Source organism: Nyctereutes procyonoides, unplaced genomic scaffold, assembly GCF_905146905.1.
Source record: "Nyctereutes procyonoides isolate TBG_1078 unplaced genomic scaffold, NYPRO_anot_genome, whole genome shotgun sequence".
NCBI lineage: Eukaryota > Metazoa > Chordata > Mammalia > Carnivora > Canidae > Nyctereutes > Nyctereutes procyonoides.
The window spans coordinates 6439073-6457953 of NW_026575141.1; the positions used below are offsets into that span (position 1 = coordinate 6439073).

The following is an 18881-nucleotide window of genomic DNA, read 5'->3' on the forward strand; positions in this document are numbered from 1 at the left end:
TGCAGGAAATTTAAGATCATATTAGATATATTTTGGATGAATAAGACAGGTGTAGATTTATTTGTTTGATTTGTTCTTACATCCTTCAAAGCATGCAATCTGAGGCTGTGTTCCTAGAAGAGCAGACATTTATATATATATATATAATATATACATAATATTAATATTTAAAATATATATATTAAAGATTTTATTTATTTGTTCATGAGAGACAGCAGAGAGAGAGAGAGAGGGAGAGGCAGAGACACAGGCAGAGGGAGAAGCAGGCTCCATGAAGGAAGCCCGAAGTGGGCCTCAATCCCGGGTCTCCAGGATCATGCCCTGGGCTGAAAGTGACGCTAAACAACTGAGCCACCTGGGCTGCCCACAGACATTTATATTAGTCTGAGAGTTTCTTAAGGGCACAGATCAGATCCTTCACTTTGATGTTTCCAGTGATTAGCATTGTAGCCTCATACTTAAGAGGTGTTCAGTAAATGTAAGACTAAACTAAAAGAGGGATCCCTGGGTGGCGCAGCGGTTTGGCGCCTGCCTTTGGCCCAGGGCGCGATCCTGGAGATCCGGGATTGAATCCCACGTCAGGCTCCCGGTGCATGGAGCCTGCTTCTCCCTCTGCCTATGTCTGTGCCTCCCTCTCTGTCTCTCTGTGTGACTATCATAAATAAATTAAAAAAAAATAAAAAAAAAGACTAAACTAAAAGATTAACCAAGTAGGCACTATAATAATTTTATTCTGCTTAATAACCTTATTGTAGTATGTGGCAATGTTCCATACTTAACCTAGTAATTTTTTTTGTTAAACCAACTCTTGCAGGTGGTGGTTTTAATTTTTTTTTTTAGGTGGTGGTTTTAAGATGATAATTTTTCTTAAGTTTTCCCTACTTTATACCTTTAGGAACTTTTGATAAGGAATGATCAATCAATTAAAAATTTTCTTCATATACTGACCTTGGAAATTAGTTTTGACAGGAATTACAGATTTGCTTGCAATGTTGAGATGATGCTATGCTTAAATAATTAAACTAAAAAAGATTAAGCTTCACATGTGAATCATCATAAAGCAAGCAGTTATTACTGTTTAAAAATCATTACCGCTACAACTTAGAATGGTCATTGACCAACATATCTATATATTAAGGGGAAAAAAAGAAAGCTTATCTTTGGCACAGAAGAGTTAGAATTAATATCACATTAGATAAAGTGACTGCTATCCACCATAATGTAAAACTGAATATTCGTTCCTTTTGGAAAAAAAATCTTGTAAACATTTTTCTCAGTATATACAGTGTATTTGATATTAAGGAATAGCACATGACAAAACTCTTGATGAGGTTTAAGTAATTTTCACTGTGCACCTATTAGGAGAATCTGAAATATTCACTAATTTAGTTGATTTTTAGGCATCACTTATTACCCTTTGGAAGGCTGGGTTTTTCATTTGGAAAGATACTGATTAATGATCTATATAATCGGTAAATAGTGACTCTTAAGATAGTTTTAAAACCTAGGGCAAGAAAAAGTTATTAATATAGGAAAAGGAATAATTAGGAGTAAGATAGTCTCTTTCAGTATCAAGAGTAGTGGAAGAACTTTATGTTGCTGTCTAGATTGACTATGTCTGTTTTCTCAGGTGACAAAGTTTTAGCTGTTGACAGAGGCAGTTGATTGGCCATATCTAGTTGTTACTGAGCAAAGCAGTCACAAAATGGTAGCTGATGAGACCATTATGACCAAAGCAATTATGACCACATGTGAAAAACAACAAAACCTTAAAATGCAACTAAAACTGACTTAGGGAAAAACTTATGTATTTATGGAATGGGCAACATCTTTTTTTTTTCTCATTCATAAGATGTGTAAGTTGAATTAGAAAATCTTTGAGGTCTCTTTTTTGACTTTCTAGTCAACTTTATTTAGACTAAAAAAAAAATCTGATTTATAGAGAGGGTTTCTTTAAACATAGAGCTCTTCAATATGTCATTTAACAAACGTCAATCAGGCATCATCTTGAGGGCATCATCTTTTAATGCTTGGGTGAGCATTAAAGGTGTTTTTGTCCTTTTAGAGCTTCCAGTTTAATGAGAATACAGAAAATTAATTCCAAGACAGTGGGATATTAGTACCGATGTATAGGGTGCTGTGAGAGTTGGGGAGAAAAATTTGTAACAAAAACCAGGAATCAGTAAGGCTTCCTGGAAGAAGTGACATCTAACCTGGAGTTTGAATCATTACTAGAAGTGAGCCAGACGAGGGAAGTAGGAGATTGTTATAGGTAGGGAGAAAAAAAACATAGTTTAGTAAAGGCCTGAAAAGTGAGAGAGAGAGAGACAATTTGGTGAACCCGTGGCTTTGATAGAAATTTGATGTACCAGCATCAACACAATTGTGCCTTGTATGTGTGAGTAGGTGGAGTCCAATGGGGGAGGGATTTGTGAATGATAATTAAGATTGATTAGTTAAGGTTAGAGTTAGAGTTTTTTTTTTAGGGGGATGCTTTTGGAAACAAATATACACTCTCCTGAATATAACTAGCTGTATAGCTAGGACTAAACAAGATTACCTCTTTCTATATAGATTTTTTAAATTTTTAAATTAATTCGTTTTTATGGTTGAGAGAACTTGGTAGACAAAGTGAGATCTCTGATTTAGGGATGCAGTCTTATATTTTTACCAGTAACTATTTTTTATGCATAACTTCATACTCTCTATTTAAATCTTCAGTTGAGTTCTTAAGTTAAACCTAGTTCAGCTTGTTCCTCTTCAATCTTTTTTACTGTCTTTACAGGCAGAATTGAATCTTTAGTATTAGTCTAGCAGGTATTTCAATTTAGAATAGAGTGTGCAAAATTTCCTGTTTTCTTCTTACTAGTACTACACTTAACGATACTTTTTAGGATATGTTAGGTTTATCTAAAATATTTTTATCATCAGTCTACCTTCTTTCATGGTTTGCCCACTTTGGAGGTTAATTATGAAGTAAATATGTTAGCAGTCTGTTGGCAGTATATTTTGCGATGTGAAATGGACTAAAAAAGTGTGTGTGTGTATGAATTTACTTTTATATAAAGAAGAGTACTCAAGCTGTCCTCTGAATCTTTTTAAATTTATGTTTTCTGATTTTGTGGTAATACGGTTTAGTGCAGTAAACATTGATTTGTATTTGAGAAATGGTGGAAATGATTTCATTATATTTATTTTTTTCCCAGTGGAAACCCAGATGTGTAATTTAATTTTTTCTGGGATTTAGGTTCATATCTTCTTTCATGATTCTCTAAGATAGATTTGCTCTGGTTTGTTCATTTTACAAGATGGATAGTATAGTGAGTTTACTCTTTAGTAGCCCCAGAGGTTAACAGAGTGTCAGGTACTTGTGGAATGATGGAACACTGCACCTAGATAGTTTTTTTTCAGGACACTTTTGTTTTTCCTCTTTAAGTCAATATTATTACCATCGTTTTTGAGGAAATTAAAGGCTAATTAATTAGTAAAGCATGGCAGATCAATTTTACCAACTCATCTGTGGCAAAAACCTATAGGAAATAATGACAAAAAATCTTCTATTTGTGTTTTATTCCTGATAGATGTTTTTATTTTAAAGATTGGATGCTCATTGCTATTTATTTTTTTCCTGCCTTTTGATCTTCTGTCATAATGCTTAGATTGCCTCTATCAGTGGCGTTTCTTCAACTAGTCTTTATTGAGTATCGCTAGAATTGAATATTTTGTAGTTGTAATAAGACAGGTTTGGTCTTGGCTGTTTTGGAGTTTATGATTTAGTGGGAAAGACAGGCTTTAAATTGAACTAAACCATCAATATTTAATTAATTGCACTTGGAGTGTGTTTTTGAGTGAGAAAGGCTTTGAATAAATTTACAGTGGTATCAAGAGGCCTAAGCAAAATTCAGATTATGGATAAAGATTACTCTCAGACTCAATGGCCATAATCCCATTTTGGCTCCAAACCTAAAATAGTTTGAGCTGAGTTTAAAAAGCAAAGTCACAGACAATCTTTCTTTAAGGAATCAGGGGAAAATGTATTATAGAACTCCATGTTCACATCTTAATGCAGAAGGGAGCTAAAGGAACCAGCCAGAAACTTTGGCAAAGAGTGGGGGGGGGGGGCATGTTTAATTCTTCTTTCTCATTCCAGATCTGTTGAATCAGAATCTCTAGGGGTGGGTCATGTACATCTTTATTGCCTGGTTGTTGTGATGATTAGCCAGATGTTGGAACCACTATTGGGATATCCTAAGAATTGATTGGCTGCTGAATTAGAAAAAGAATATCAATTTTAGCTGTCACAATATCCAGATGATGATAGAATCTTACTTAGAATTTGTTTATAACTTAGTTCTGAATACACTGTGGTGGAAATTGGCAATGCCTGTATTTTGTTTTCAAAGAGTAATTGCACTTTGGATCGTCAACAGTGGTTGCCCAGTTTAAAAATGCATATTAAAGTTACCTTTTGTGTTAAGTTTTATTTTCTTTTTTCCTTCAGGAACTAAACAGCTTAAGCACATTTTATTAAAAGACGTGGACACTATTTTTGAATGTAAATTATGCCGCAGTCTCTTCAGAGGATTACCAAATTTGATTACACATAAAAAATTCTACTGCCCACCAAGTCTCCAGATGGATGACAGTAAGTTTTATTCATATACTCAGTTATGCATTTTACAATAAAGTATTCTTATACTCTAGCTGTATGTTTGTGTTAAAATGGTATCAATAATTTAATAATGGGAATAAAATTATAATACTCGACTTAATATTATATATTCATTTTCTTAGGTACTTTTATGATAGTACTTTTTACTTGGGTTTTTCTAAAGATACATAAGGTTAGGTTTAGAAATATATTTATGTTAAAATGTTGGATATTGCTTTTGAATGTTTATATGGACATAAAACATTAGGTTTCCCGGATAGTTTATATTCAGGATTTTTCTAAGTTAAAATCTCGGTGCTTAAAGGGGGTATTGGTATTTTTCATTTTTGCTTCTTTAACAGCTTGATACATATGCCTGATAATTTACTAAGATTACCCTTAAGTAAATTAGAAGGTTGAAACTAGAGAAAGAATAAATGAGTTGATTTCTTACGGATGGTGAAGAGCATTAAAAAATATTAATCTACTTTTTTCCGGGTCTGGATTTGAAGATCCATTTTATTCTCTGTGAAATTTATTTATAGATCAATCATTTTATCAGAAATTAGATGGTATTATAGACCAACTTGAGATCTGAGATCTGAAGTAGCTAATTTGATGAAGGCAGGTTGTAGGCTAATTCGGTCTTTGTGGAACTGAATGTTTGTTTGATTAAGTGTATTGCCCCTGTATGATTAAGTTAGTAGTATATATAATGGTATTACTTTCTTGCTTTAAGGAAATGATATAAATTCCTTAAAATATTTTAGTTAGTAATAGGTTACTTTCATTATTTATTGTTCAGGGGTTTAACTCTTTGTGGACTTGCAGCTTATAGAATTTATTTCGTCAGTTTGATACTGTAGTTGCATGGTGGAGTTTGTGCACTTTTCAATTTAACTTTTTTGGGATGGGAATGAAATGAAAACTCCAAATATCAAAAGTACAACTTAATTACTAGCATGCAGCTGATTTAAAGTATATTATAGGATATATATTATATAGTTAAAATAAAAATTTCATATTTGGGAATTTTTCCTGCTACTGTTAGATCTTGGTATACTTGTTTTTATCATTGAGATATAAGTGAAAAGGCTGTCTGTAGTGATTAATTTCAAATTTGACCTTTTAATAATTAAAGTACCTGTAGAAAATTAGTTATATTCCTGATATTCTTTTTTTCAGTGTAGAATTGACTTTTAGAAATATAAATAAATGGATTTGTTGACTTACTGTGCACTTTTCTGGCAATACTCATTCTAGAAATGCTCCTGTGAAAGTGTTATCCCTCTTACAGACACTACTTTATCCCTTTTAAGTGGAAAGATTACTAGAAGAGCAATAATGAATCATTTCTTGTATTCTAAATAGATAACAGGTTTGATGCTGTATTTGTAGCTAGATTTTACAATTGAATATGGAAACATAACTAGCGTTTGATAACTGTTAAAGTAAGAATACTTGGTTGCCTTAACAGGATGTAATTATTGCACAATTAAATAAAACTAGCTCTGTTTTTGGCATAAATCTATAGGTTTTAATCACTTACTTGAATGGGATTGTGTCATGTTAAGAAGAACAGTAATAGGACTGCATTTAGCAAATATGTCTTTACGTGTCATTCATATTTATATCCTACAAATCTTTCTTTTTCGTTTCTGTAAAATCTTTTAAGTGTCCCTCTATACAGGTAGACTGCATTATTATGGATTATGTTAATAGGAATGCTGTTATGTTTTCTAAAAAAAGAAGCATTTTTATATATAATAGTACATTCTTTGTTGTTTTATCTGTATTGGGTTATGAGAACTTTGATTTGCCTTTGCTAGCTTGAAAAGTTTAGACTAAAGATTTGAAGTACTGTTGTAATTATTTAGTACTCTCATGTGCTTATATATTTTGTATTTAAGGACACTTAGGAGTAGAAGTAGCTCTTCAGATTGCATTTATTCCTTAACATTTGTGTACCATCATGAGATTTTAAATCAATTTTAGTTCAATTCTAGTTTTAAAATATGGAAAAGTAGATAATGTTCTTATAAAAAGAAATACAAACCAGTAATATAATAAATTTTAAGATAGAGGTTTATAATAGATTTTTAAATATTACAGAGCTAGAGCAGGCTAATTATTTCAGATTAAAATGTTGTTTTTTCCTTAACAGACCTTCCTGATGTAAATGATAAACAAAGCCAAGCCATAAACGATCTCCTAGAAGCCATATATCCAAGTGTGGACAAACGAGAATATATTATTAAGCTAGAACCCATAGAAACTAATCAAAATGCAGTGTTTCAGTATATTTCAAGGACTGATAATCCTACTGAAGTCACAGAGTCAAGCAGTACTCCTGAACAAACCGAAGTTCAAATACAGGAAACTAGCACTGAACAGTCTAAAACAGTACCAGTTACAGATACAGAGGTGGAAACTGTAGAGCCCCCTCCTGTTGAGATTGTTGCAGATGAAGTTGCACCTCCATCTGATGAGCAACCTCAGGAATCACAGGCTGACTTGGAAACTTCTGACAATTCTGATTTTGGTCACCAGTTGATATGTTGTCTTTGTAGAAAAGAATTCAATTCCAGACGAGGTGTTCGTCGTCATATTCGAAAAGTACATAAGAAAAAGATGGAAGAACTAAAAAAGTACATTGAAACGCGAAAGAATCCAAACCAGTCCTCCAAAGGACGCAGTAAGAATGTTCTAGTTCCAATAAGTAGGAGTTGTCCAGTATGTTGTAAATCATTTGCTACAAAAGCGAATGTAAGGAGGCATTTTGATGAAGTTCATAGAGGACTAAGGAGGGATTCAATTACTCCTGATATAGCAACAAAGCCTGGGCAACCTTTGTTCCTGGATTCTGTTTCTCCTAAAAAATCTTTTAAGACTCGAAAACAAAAGTCGTCTTCAAAGGCTGAATACAATTTAACTGCATGCAAATGCCTCCTTTGCAAGAGGAAATATAGTTCACAAATAATGCTTAAAAGACATATGCAAATTGTCCACAAGATAACTCTTTCTGGAACAAACTCTAAAAGAGAGAAAGGCCCTAATAATACTGCCAGCAGTTCAGAAATAAAAGTTAAAGTTGAACCAGCAGATTCTGTAGAATCTTCACCCCCTTCCATTACCCATTCTCCACAGAATGAATTAAAGGGAACAAATCATTCAAATGAAAAAAAGAACACACCGGCAGCACAGAAAAATAAAGTTAAACAAGACTCGGAAAGCCCTAAATCAACTAGTCCGTCTGCTGCAGGTGGCCAGCAAAAAACCAGGAAACCAAAACTTTCAGCTGGCTTTGACTTTAAGCAACTTTACTGTAAACTTTGTAAACGTCAGTTTACTTCCAAACAGAACTTGACTAAACACATTGAGTTGCACACAGATGGGAATAACATTTATGTTAAATTCTACAAGTGTCCTCTTTGCACTTATGAAACTCGTCGGAAGCGCGATGTGATACGACATATAACTGTGGTTCATAAAAAGTCATCCCGCTATCTTGGGAAAATAACAGCCAGTTTAGAGATCAGAGCTATAAAGAAGCCCATTGATTTTGTTCTAAATAAAGTGGCAAAAAGAGGCCCTTCGAGGGATGAGGCAAAACATAGTGATTCAAAACATGATGGCACTTCTAACTCTCCTAGTAAAAAGTATGAAGTAGCTGACGTTGGTATTGAAGTAAAAGTCACAAAAAACTTTTCTCTTCACAGATGCAATAAATGTGGAAAGGCATTTGCCAAAAAGACTTATCTTGAACATCATAAGAAAACTCATAAGGCAAATGCTTCCAATTCACCTGAAGGAAACAAAACCAAAGGCCGAAGTACAAGATCTAAGGCTCTTGTCTGGTGAGGAACAGTTACAGAGTTTTGCTTTTTTCCCCCCATCGAACTAAAAAAATCATTTGACCATAATTTATAGCCAGTTCCATTTTAACACGTTTGCTTCCATATATCTTATGGCAATGGGAACTGCAAGAGTAATGTGCATATTGCCTTTACCTCTTCAGTGACCTTTATTCCAGTGGCTTGGGAACAAAAGTTAACTTCAGAACTTATCTTCCACAGGACAATGCAATATAGTTATAGGTAGATGGCACAGGGTCAGTGCTTTCCTCAATGTTGTAAAATACATACATTTATATTGGCTTATGTTTACAATAGAAGTCTTCTGTTTAACTAACTTTGCACAGGTTTAATTTGATTTAGTGACTTAGTCTACTAATTAATACATTGTAGGAAAAGTTAAATACATTAGAATGAATTTGTGAAGGCGATAATTATAGGAAAAAAGTCTTTTGAGGCACTGTAATTATTGTAAAAATTAATCTGTGACGGCTAAATAAAGTGCTGCACTCAGAAAAAAAAATCCCCAAATTGAATTTAGAACAATTAGCATTTGTTATTTACATTTAACATAGTGCTTCCAGTCAAAGGAGGAAACTTGATAGAAGTTTGGATTTTTTTTTTTCTCTTCTCCTTGGGAGTATGTATTAGTTACTGCTTTTAGTTTTGATATGTGGAAAAAGTGATTATTTAGATTCCAAATCTTATTTTTCCCTTTTTGTTTTAAATAGACTTTTTGTGATCATTTCAGCATAGTTAATATTAACTAAGGATTTTTTTTTTTTCTTTGTGTGGTTGTGCGTTATAAGAAAAGGAAAATCCCTATTGGGAAGAAAGAAAAAAATTTACTTTTTTAGAAGGTTTTGGGATAAATGTAGATTTTTAAAATGCAATATAAAAATGAGTAGACTCCCTATACTTGTTTTTGCAAGTCTCTCTATATTTTTAAAAGTTTACCTTCAGTATGTTTCCCTATATTAAGGCATTTAATATATTTAATTAGCATTGAATTAGTTTTGGAATCAGGTTCTAAAACAGTATACTGAGTTTGAATGTGGAGTAGGTTAAATGTTGTGGTTTGAGTATCACACATTTTTTTTATTTGTGGAAACTTGAGATGAAACCATCCTTTAGAAGTCATTTACTATTGTATAATTTTAAAAACAAGGTTTTATTGGTAAACTCAAAAGTGTTCATTTATTCCCATTTCTCCTCAGATAACTTCAAGTGATGTACGAAAAGGTTTGGAGTTCATTTTTGTGGAAAGACTTTAAATTGGTGTTAGAACCACTAAACGTCTTCAAATGGTACTATGAGAAAAAAAAAAGGAAAAACATTTTCATAAATATTCGACTGTAACTACTGTTTTCTGACTAAAATAATAACCATCTAACCACTTGTTTCTAAGGCACTGCCTCTCCCAGCACTTTCAAGTAGCTGTGACATTACATATTGTCATCACAGTCTATCAGCTAACCACCCTTGACCTTGTGCATTTGGTCTGCAGTTTCTACAAAAACATTGCAAATTTTGTTTTCCAAACTATTTGTTGATTAAAGTGATCAACATAATAAAATGCTTCTATAGCTAAAACAACCTGAAGAATATATATCACCATTGGTGATTTTTATTGACAAAAAGACTATATCTTAGTGATTTTAGTTTTGTTTCACTTTATTTGGCAAAATTTTCATCTGGGTTGTACAGATATATTTCCTAGTGAGTATATGTTAGGACCAAAAGAAATTAGTATCAACATATTATAAATATTTAGCCTACTAAATATTTGTAATTATTTTTACATTCATTTTTTTTTCTAACTTGTTCTCCAGCACTTAAATGTTTGAGTTTCATTCTAAAATAATATACTACAGGAACGTTCCAGTTCATTTTCATCCATGGATCATTACATTTTTTATTTGTAAACATCTGAAGTTTTTATGAAAATGAAACATTCCCCCTTTTTTTCTTTAAATTTTATACAAAGCACTTTAATAATAGATGCAACTTAATTTTTCAGTTTCTTTTTTTTTTTTTAAGACCACACATTTACTAATGTTAGTATGAAGGTAGTAAATAGGTTACTGATATTTTATGGATGCAGACAATCCATGCACAACCACTTCTTATGATATTAGTTTATATCTTTAAATATTGCTAAAAAAGGAAGATGGGAGTGTAAACCCTGAATTTTTTTTCTCCCAGGTAAAATCTTAAAAGACTACTTTAGATGATTTTTGATTCCTACTGTAAAATTTGGAAAATAATGAATTCTTGTCCATTTTTTTATAATCAAGATTTTAGGAAAAACAAGTACATCTATCTTTATGAAATATTGGGCAGGTTTTTGTGTATCAATATTTTGTACTTTTTAGGGAATATTTTATTTTTTAGTAATTTTTGTCAAATTATAATTTTAAAAGGTACAGCAGAGAATTTACCATGTTTTTATAGAGGTTCACACCTGTACTTAGGAGGGACCCTGTCCATCTATATACTTTTGTATAAAATTTTAAAATGTTGAAGATCCACAAGGTCATAATAAAATGCTTCTATAGCTAGAAAAACATTTACCCTTCCCAGTGCTTTGCACTAAAATATACTGTGAAAGGAAACTAGAAAGACTGTAACTGTTGCTGGAAATGTTCTATATTGAATGTACATGCTCTTGTTGGAAAAATGTACTATATGTGATGGAAATAAACCAGACTCAAAGTTATTTCAGCTAAATGTGCTTCAACAAAGGTGCATTGGTTGAAACTTAAATGTTTTATCAAATTTAAGTTTATTCAGTGACTATGAGCAGCTACACTTGAATTATATACCCTGATAGTTTTATTTTTAAGAATTAGAGTGATAATTTCTCTTTAATTTAAAAACAGATTTACTTTTCCACATGTGGAAAACTTGTACTTATAGATCTAACTTTAATGATTAATAGCATAATATATTTAGGGAACTAAATGTGTAGGTGGTATTTCATTTATAAACCATCGTCATTAGTTGCACATTATTAAATCTGTATGTTTGACTTTTGCAAGGTGTTCTCTTTTATGCATTCTTACACACAAGACATATTCCAAAGATACTTTCCAGACTTAAGTATCTACAACCAGTGAAAAGATATGAGTATTCCTAAAAAGCTGGGGGTGGCTCTTTGCTACAGCCTCTCATCTGTATGTCAGCCTCTTGCTCTCTACTTTACTTTTTAAATACTATAGGGAAGAAAGAAAAATAGCCTGATGTTGGTGGAGGGGAGCCCAATTGTTGGAATTCCTTTACTGCAGCTCACCTATTTCTACAGGACTATTCCCAGTTTGTTTCCTCCATTAGCTCTAGGGCCACAGAGTAGAAATTTAGAAGGAGGAATTAAGGATTCCAAGGACTGCCAAAATAATACACATCTGGATCATAGAGGAAAAAATAGCACTATGTCAGGATATGTCTGTCTAAATTAGAATTGCCTAGAGAGTGTTGGAATGTTTTATCATAGTAGACAAATTAATAGTTTATGGCAGATAGGAGTTGGAGGCTAAACTGGGACAAGTTTAGAAAGGTAGAATGAACAAGTAAGTTATTTGAAATTCTTTGTTCTTCGTATTTCTTTCTGGTCTTCATCCTTAGTTTTTGGTTTTATATTGACTCATGTGTTGTGTCTTCTCAGAGGGCTCAGGCTTGAGGCTCTTATGAGAAGAGTCCTAGGAAATTTATGCCAGAAGCTTTTCTGCATGCAGGCTGTATAAGCAAATATTTGTTGTGGGGATAAGTAATTAAGTAGGTTAAGAGCCATCAGAAACTGCTTATTTGATATTAAAACCTATCTCTGGCTACAGATTTTATCTGTTGCTGTTGTTTCATCAATTAAGAGTTTTCCTGTAGAATTCAACTCTTGTTTCCTGAGGTACCTTCCACAGCTAAGTGCAGTGGAAGAGGAGAAACAGTAAAAAGTATGGCTTGCATTTCAATTTCATAAGTTTGGATAGTGCAAGTGAGAGCTGAATGTGAGGTATGGCTGACACTGGGCATGTGTTCATTAGAACATACAGATAGACCTTGTATGCATAATACCCATTTTTGCTGTTGTTTGTTCATGTTTCTGTTTTACCCACTCTTTCCTCCTGACTTTAGTAGGAAGAAAAGCTTCTTTTTGAAATACACACGCGCGCGCACACACACACACACACACATTCTTGCAGAATATGTAAATTACTACCCATCCTTGATTTTTGGCCTACTTTTATGAATATGAGCTAAGTTTTTGGTTGACGCAGATTGCTTGTATTATTGAAAAGTACCTTTTTTTTTAAGGAATGTGTATTTGTAATATTGCTTTATGATCTATAGGCTGTTCTACTCGGTTTGCTTTAAAGAGCCCATGGATGCAGTAGAAGGAATTTTGTGGTATTGCTATGGTTTTAGACTGTGGGTATGGACAGAGGAGTTTCTCCATAGGTGTTCTATGAAGAAGGTATGGAGATAGAGGGAGGCATGAGTGGTATCATTTCCTGTTGTGAAGTTGCGAAGGATCTTTCAAATAGCATGACCACTAGAAAAGAAGTGCTTTTTAAACTTTAGAATTAGGTTTCCAGGTCTCCTGGAAATATTCTAGATCCTTACTTAGGAGTTTTAGAAGTTACCTTTATAATGGAATCCAAGGATTCCCAGGATTATTATTTAGCTCTCATTAGTTGATCAGAAGCTGAGCTCTAAGATACGTGCAGCATGATGTTGGCTGTTTTCTTCTGTACCCTGTGCTTTTCTTTCCTCCTCCTCTGACTTTTAAAAGCTAACAGAAACCTCAGGCTTGGAAAAGAGTAAGGATCAGCAATCTTAAGATTGGCTATTACTTGTTTGGTTTCTAAGACATTAGGTGCATGATAGAATGCTGAATAAAACATTTTTCACTTAAACGCACCTGCATTTATTTTGGCTTTTCTAACTTTCAAATTCATTCCTCCTCTCTTTTAGAATTGGTTTCTCTTCTGGTTAATTAACAGAGATCATTAGTATCAAGATAGCCAAAATGTTTTTTGAGAAGGTAAGAGGGTAGAAAGTCAGCTCATTTGTTCCTAAATCTTTATCACTCTAAATTCTGTTTGTTGAGTTTATTATTTCTTTTTGAACTACTTTTTCTGCATGTATATTCACCACTACCACACCACAGAGGGGAACTTAATGAAGACCATAGGTGTGTCTGGTTGGGAAGATGCCCAAAGTTGGAAGTTCTGCTGTTTGTGCCCACTCAGCAGAGTTTAATTTGCTTGATTGTGTATTTTTGAAGTCAGGGACTATGTCTTAATAATTTTGCTTAGTGCCTAGCACATTTTCATGTATATCCAGGCACTTTAAATAAAAACTTGATATTAAAGTAAGTGGTAGCCTTTTCCATCTCAGAATTGTACTGTCATATACTTTGAGACTTTGGGTCTTAATTTCATGAACTTTTATACCTCCATATTGATTTTACTTACTTTAGAAAATGCTAAGTACTAAAATGAGAGTTTATGTTAATAAACAGAACCCTTAGTATTAGATAGTAATAATGAACATTCATGGAGTTATTATGCCAAGCACTCTCCTAATCCTTTACATGCATAATGCCCCTCATCTACTAAGAAGATGCACTAGTAAAATCTGCCAATAAGAACTGTTACTTTATTATCTCTATTTTATAGAGTAGGAAGTTGAAGCTTAGAGAAGTTCAGTGATTTACTTAAGTTCACATGGGTAGTAAATTATAGATTTGAGACTTGACACTAGGTACGACTACAAAGCATGTGCTCTTAATTCATGTTGTATTTGCACATTTTACCATTTGCAAAACACATTCACTACATTACCTTATTGGCAGCTTTATGTAATAATCGGGAGTTAAGTTAATTGGTGAAATTTTTGGATCCACAATTACTTCCTATGTGACTTTGTACAACTTAAACATTCTGTTTCCCAGTTACCTTACCTGTGAAATGGGGATAATATTTACCTCATAGGGTTCTGAGGATAAAATGAAAAGTACATGTGAAATATTTAGAATAGTGCTTGGCATGTTACATTAAGTGTTAGATATGGTTACTTAAGTGATTTTCACACCATTTTAAAATGTGTAATGTTTTTTTATTGCCACTTGAAGTTTAGATTGAAAGAGATACATTAGAAGAGAGAACTTCATTGCTACACATCAGATTTTAAGTGCTGCTTTGTATTTAATTGGGACAATGAAGACACCTAATTATTTTTATTATTTTCTTCTGATCAGATATTACCAGTTTACTATTCTTAGATTTTTTTTATCTTGAAAAAGGTATTAGGTAGTTTTAAGCACATTCATTTTAAGTTCGGCTTTATTTTTATGGTTACTCCTCAGAATAACTCCTCTGTCTTAAAATTCTCACTAGTATCTGCCCCATCACACAAATAGTTTATTTTTGGTCGTGCAGAATATTGACATGGAACAAATATTAACATAGCTGAAATGTTTCTATAAAGATTTTTTATTTATTCATCCGAGACCCACAGAGAGAGAGGCAAAGACACAGGCAGGGGGAGAAAAGCAGGCTTCTCACGGGGAGCCTGATGGGTACTCGATCCTCGGACCCGGGATCACGCCCTGAGCCGAAGGCTCAACCACTGAGCCACCCAGGTGTCCCTGAAATGTTTCTATAAAACAAAAGTATATGTGCAGTACTATTTGAAAGAAAGCTTCAATTATGGAACGAGCGGATTCTTCAGGAAAGCACAATTTGGGCCAGGTCAGGAATTTCGTTGGTAAATGTGTCATGAAGAGATAAGAGGAAATGGTACTTTTTCAAGAGTCTTGCCACTGGTAGTAATTAGTGGCAGTACTCCAAATTTCAGTTGAGGCCCAAGTACTGTTAGATTATCTGCTAAAAGGGTTTACCCACGCACCTGACTGTTTTTGATTTTGCTTTTTTTTAACAATAAGATAATAAAATTTTAATATTTAGGGACTTGTATAATTTGCAACATCAGAGAACCTTTGTCCCTAGGTTTGGATGAACCCTCATATTCTCAACTTCAGATCAAATGCTGGGCTTCCAACACCTGTGTTGTGTGGCTCCTTAGTGATTCTGATATTCAAATACTTGCGTCAGGTATCTGGAGCATATTCCTGTCACACAAAACACTGTAATGTTTAAGAAATAGAATGATATGCTTGAAAAAATAGCCAAGCCAAATAAACCAAGCAAACCTCACTCTGAATGCTTGAACAATAATAACTTGTAACCTATCTGGGTGTCCTCGCTTTATATAATCTATCTGGTGTCCCTGCTTTATATAATCTCATAACACTTTCAGTACAAGAGTGTGTGATGATGTTATGTTGAAAGGAAAAGTTATTATACCAAAATGAACCCCAAGTGCATGGAACTGTTATTACAACTCAGGTTTTGAATATTGGTTTTTAATCTCTTCTATCTGTGGTATTATCTTGAAAATAAAGTAGCTCTGAGAAATGGAACTTTAGTCAGACTTCCTAAAAGCTGTGCAAAAGTATTTTTTAAGAAACTGAGACTCTTCCATAAACTAGTGCTTTGGTAAACCTGAACCCCGAAATACCTGTTGTGACTGGTAGCTTTTATTTTGGATGAAAAGGTAAAGCAAGGAATATTTTCTGTCTAAGAAAAAAATAGCGAAGCACTAAGAATCATTGTGTGCACAAATGATTGAATTATGTGAAAAAATTTATACTTTCAGGGAAAGGAGTTTTATATAGTTTTCTTTAATTTTTGACATATAAGTTGTTAGAGGCATTTTGTATAAGCTTCTGTAGGAGAATGTCTACCTAGGTCATTTTCAAGCCTTTTGATCATTAGATATTTTTGGAATTCCTTGGAATTTAGTGTGCTAGGCATTTGTAGATGGTTGAGACTTTCTGACCTTCATTCTCCTTTCCTTTGAATGGGCAGGCTTTGAGGTGATAAGATAGGCTAATGGGACTGTAATAAAGATAGGTAAGAACATACTTAGTGAAATTTATGAGTAATTTTCAGTATATCCTCAAGTTAAACTTTTTTCAAAACATTTTCATATATTTCTAATTTGTCCTTTGCTTGGCCATCTTAACTAGTCAACTGTTGTTTCTTGTGATACAAGAGAATAAATTCACTCACTTGCCATAAAATTGGACACAAACTGATTTTTGTGCACACGAGAGGAAGAGATGATGGTTTTGTTTCCTGTAGCTTGCTTGGATCTCTTTTTAATCTAAGTATACAATTGTAATGATAGGAATTACTAAATTTTAGGGTTTAGGATGCATCTTTGAAGGCCCCTTTTTCTAAAACAGTAAACGAGCTAAGTAAAAGTGTCTTCAAATCACAAATGCTACAAGATGAAAGTTAAGACCCACAATGTTTGAATTGCTACACACCACCTAACTCCTTGTCATCTAATTGCAGGTGTGTGAGTGCACATGCACTCATATAAAAATATTGCACTACACATTTTTTTTTGGTTGCAAGCATGACAGAATTTAGTTGGTCTGTAGCTAGTTATGAGAGGTTTATTAGATAGCTTACATGGAGAAATAAGGGAGAGCGAAGTGGCCAGACCTTATGTAAAAACTGGCTTCACCATCACCATATAGATTTCACCTAGGTGTTAATAGAAACTGGAAAAAAAATCAGTGCAACTTTAGTAACTGGGTGTGGCCATCTTAGCAGCATTATTACTTCTCTGCTGCTTTTAGCCCTTCTCAGATTCTGCTTTTACTTTTTATTTTTAAACTACCTCATTCTATATCTTCTCAATATGGTTATAACTGGCTCACTACTTCTGCTTGCCTTCTCTGCTTTTCAGCTATTTTTCCTCTGTATAGCTTGAGTTCAGACTCCTGTAAGAGAAAATCTGATTAGTTGAGTTAGAAGCATTTCTTGGTGGGCAAGTCTCCCATGCCAGGCCTCTTCAGAGATTATTGGCCATAAATTGCTATAGATTGGCTGCTCTTGGTATAGATTCTCTCTGTTGCTCCTGTTATTGGTGGTCTTGGTGGCAGAGTTAGTGACCACAAAACATGTTCCTGTACCCAATAAAAGGCATCTTGGTGGGAATTTTTTAGAAGAGGGGTCTGTATAGTACTAAAAGATAATCACTGTTCCAGTACACATGATTTTCTTTCATTTTAATGGTGATAGAATTAGATAAAGAGGAGTAAGAGTACACTTACTGTGATGGGTGCTGTGTAATGTATAGAATTGTTAAATGATATTGTACACCTTAAACTAATAGAACATAGTATGTTCGTCTTCAGTTAAGAAAAAAAGTCAAAGTTGGTAGATACCAGATTCATAGTGTGAATCTATTTTTCTCTGAAAAAGAAAAAACTCACCCCAAAGCCCAAAAAGGTGATAGAATTAAAGGTAACCTAGGGGCTTGACTCTTATGGCATATAGCACCAGTCCTTTCCATACTGAGAAAATGTGGGAGTTTCTGGTCAGCATCTGCAGTTCCTTTTCTGAACCGCCTGGTGGTGGTTCCATCTTTGGCTTTGCAGGTTAATAGCCTGAAGTTTTCACTCAGAAAGAACCATCACAACTCCTGTAACAGTATTTTAGGCCATTCTGCCAATTGTGGTAGCTTTTCAGACACCTCCAGTTATACAGTACTGTTTGAGTTGATGATTTAGTGAATCCTTAAAGCATCACTTACGCTTTTCTAATTGTGTTTTCCATATTTGGGTTCACTTTGCAATTGCTGCTTTATATCCTTTTGTTCATTCCTTCAATGACACATAACTATTCAAGATGAAAGTATCATCATGTGGCTGGCACTATTCCATTCTTTTGAGGAAACAGTGATACAGTGGTTAAGGCAAGGATTTTTAAGAATCATGCAGACCTGAGTTCAAGTCCGGCTCCTCAAGTTACTAGTTACTTATTCTTTCTTAGCTTCAATTTTCTTGTCTATAAAATGATATTAGAGGCTACCTCATAGATAGTTTTTTTTTGTGAGAACTTATACAAATTTAATTATATATATAATATACTTAGCACAATGCCTAGCTCAAGTAAGAACTCAATAAATATGCATTATTACTGTTGTAATCACTAAAATTATTATTAATTTACTGCTGAAATACTTTCCAGCACTTAGTTTCTGGTTATCTTGCTTTGCCGTTTGCAGTTCATTGCCTTTTTGTTGGCATTAATCCAACCATTTAATGAAAAGTCAGATGTAACACCTGTGATAAAGCGAAGATACATAGCAGTTTATTAAGTTAGAACGTATTATTTTATGAGTCTTTAATCTGCCATTTTTGATAGCACCTTTTGCTGATTGCTGAAGAATTATATGAACTTTTCATATAATTTTGCTCCTTTGTGGTTAATGTCTTATAGAAGCATGTATAGTTTGAG

The 18881-nt window shown here is 33.6% G+C and overlaps 1 protein-coding gene across 3 annotated transcripts in view; it reads left to right on the forward strand.

The window, feature by feature from the left end:
• ZNF800 (zinc finger protein 800) overlaps positions 1-18881 on the forward strand; it is a 48756-nt gene that overhangs the window by 10733 nt on the left and 19142 nt on the right. For 2 of the 3 annotated variants that reach the window (XM_055307316.1, XM_055307317.1), the window contains exons 4-5: positions 4502-4645; positions 6816-8508. In XM_055307316.1, the coding sequence (XP_055163291.1) occupies positions 4502-4645; positions 6816-8508 (1837 nt within the window). Of the gene's footprint in view, positions 1-4501; positions 4646-6815; positions 8509-9722; positions 11542-18881 lie in introns of those variants that run through there. The other variant, XM_055307318.1, reaches the window with a different exon arrangement.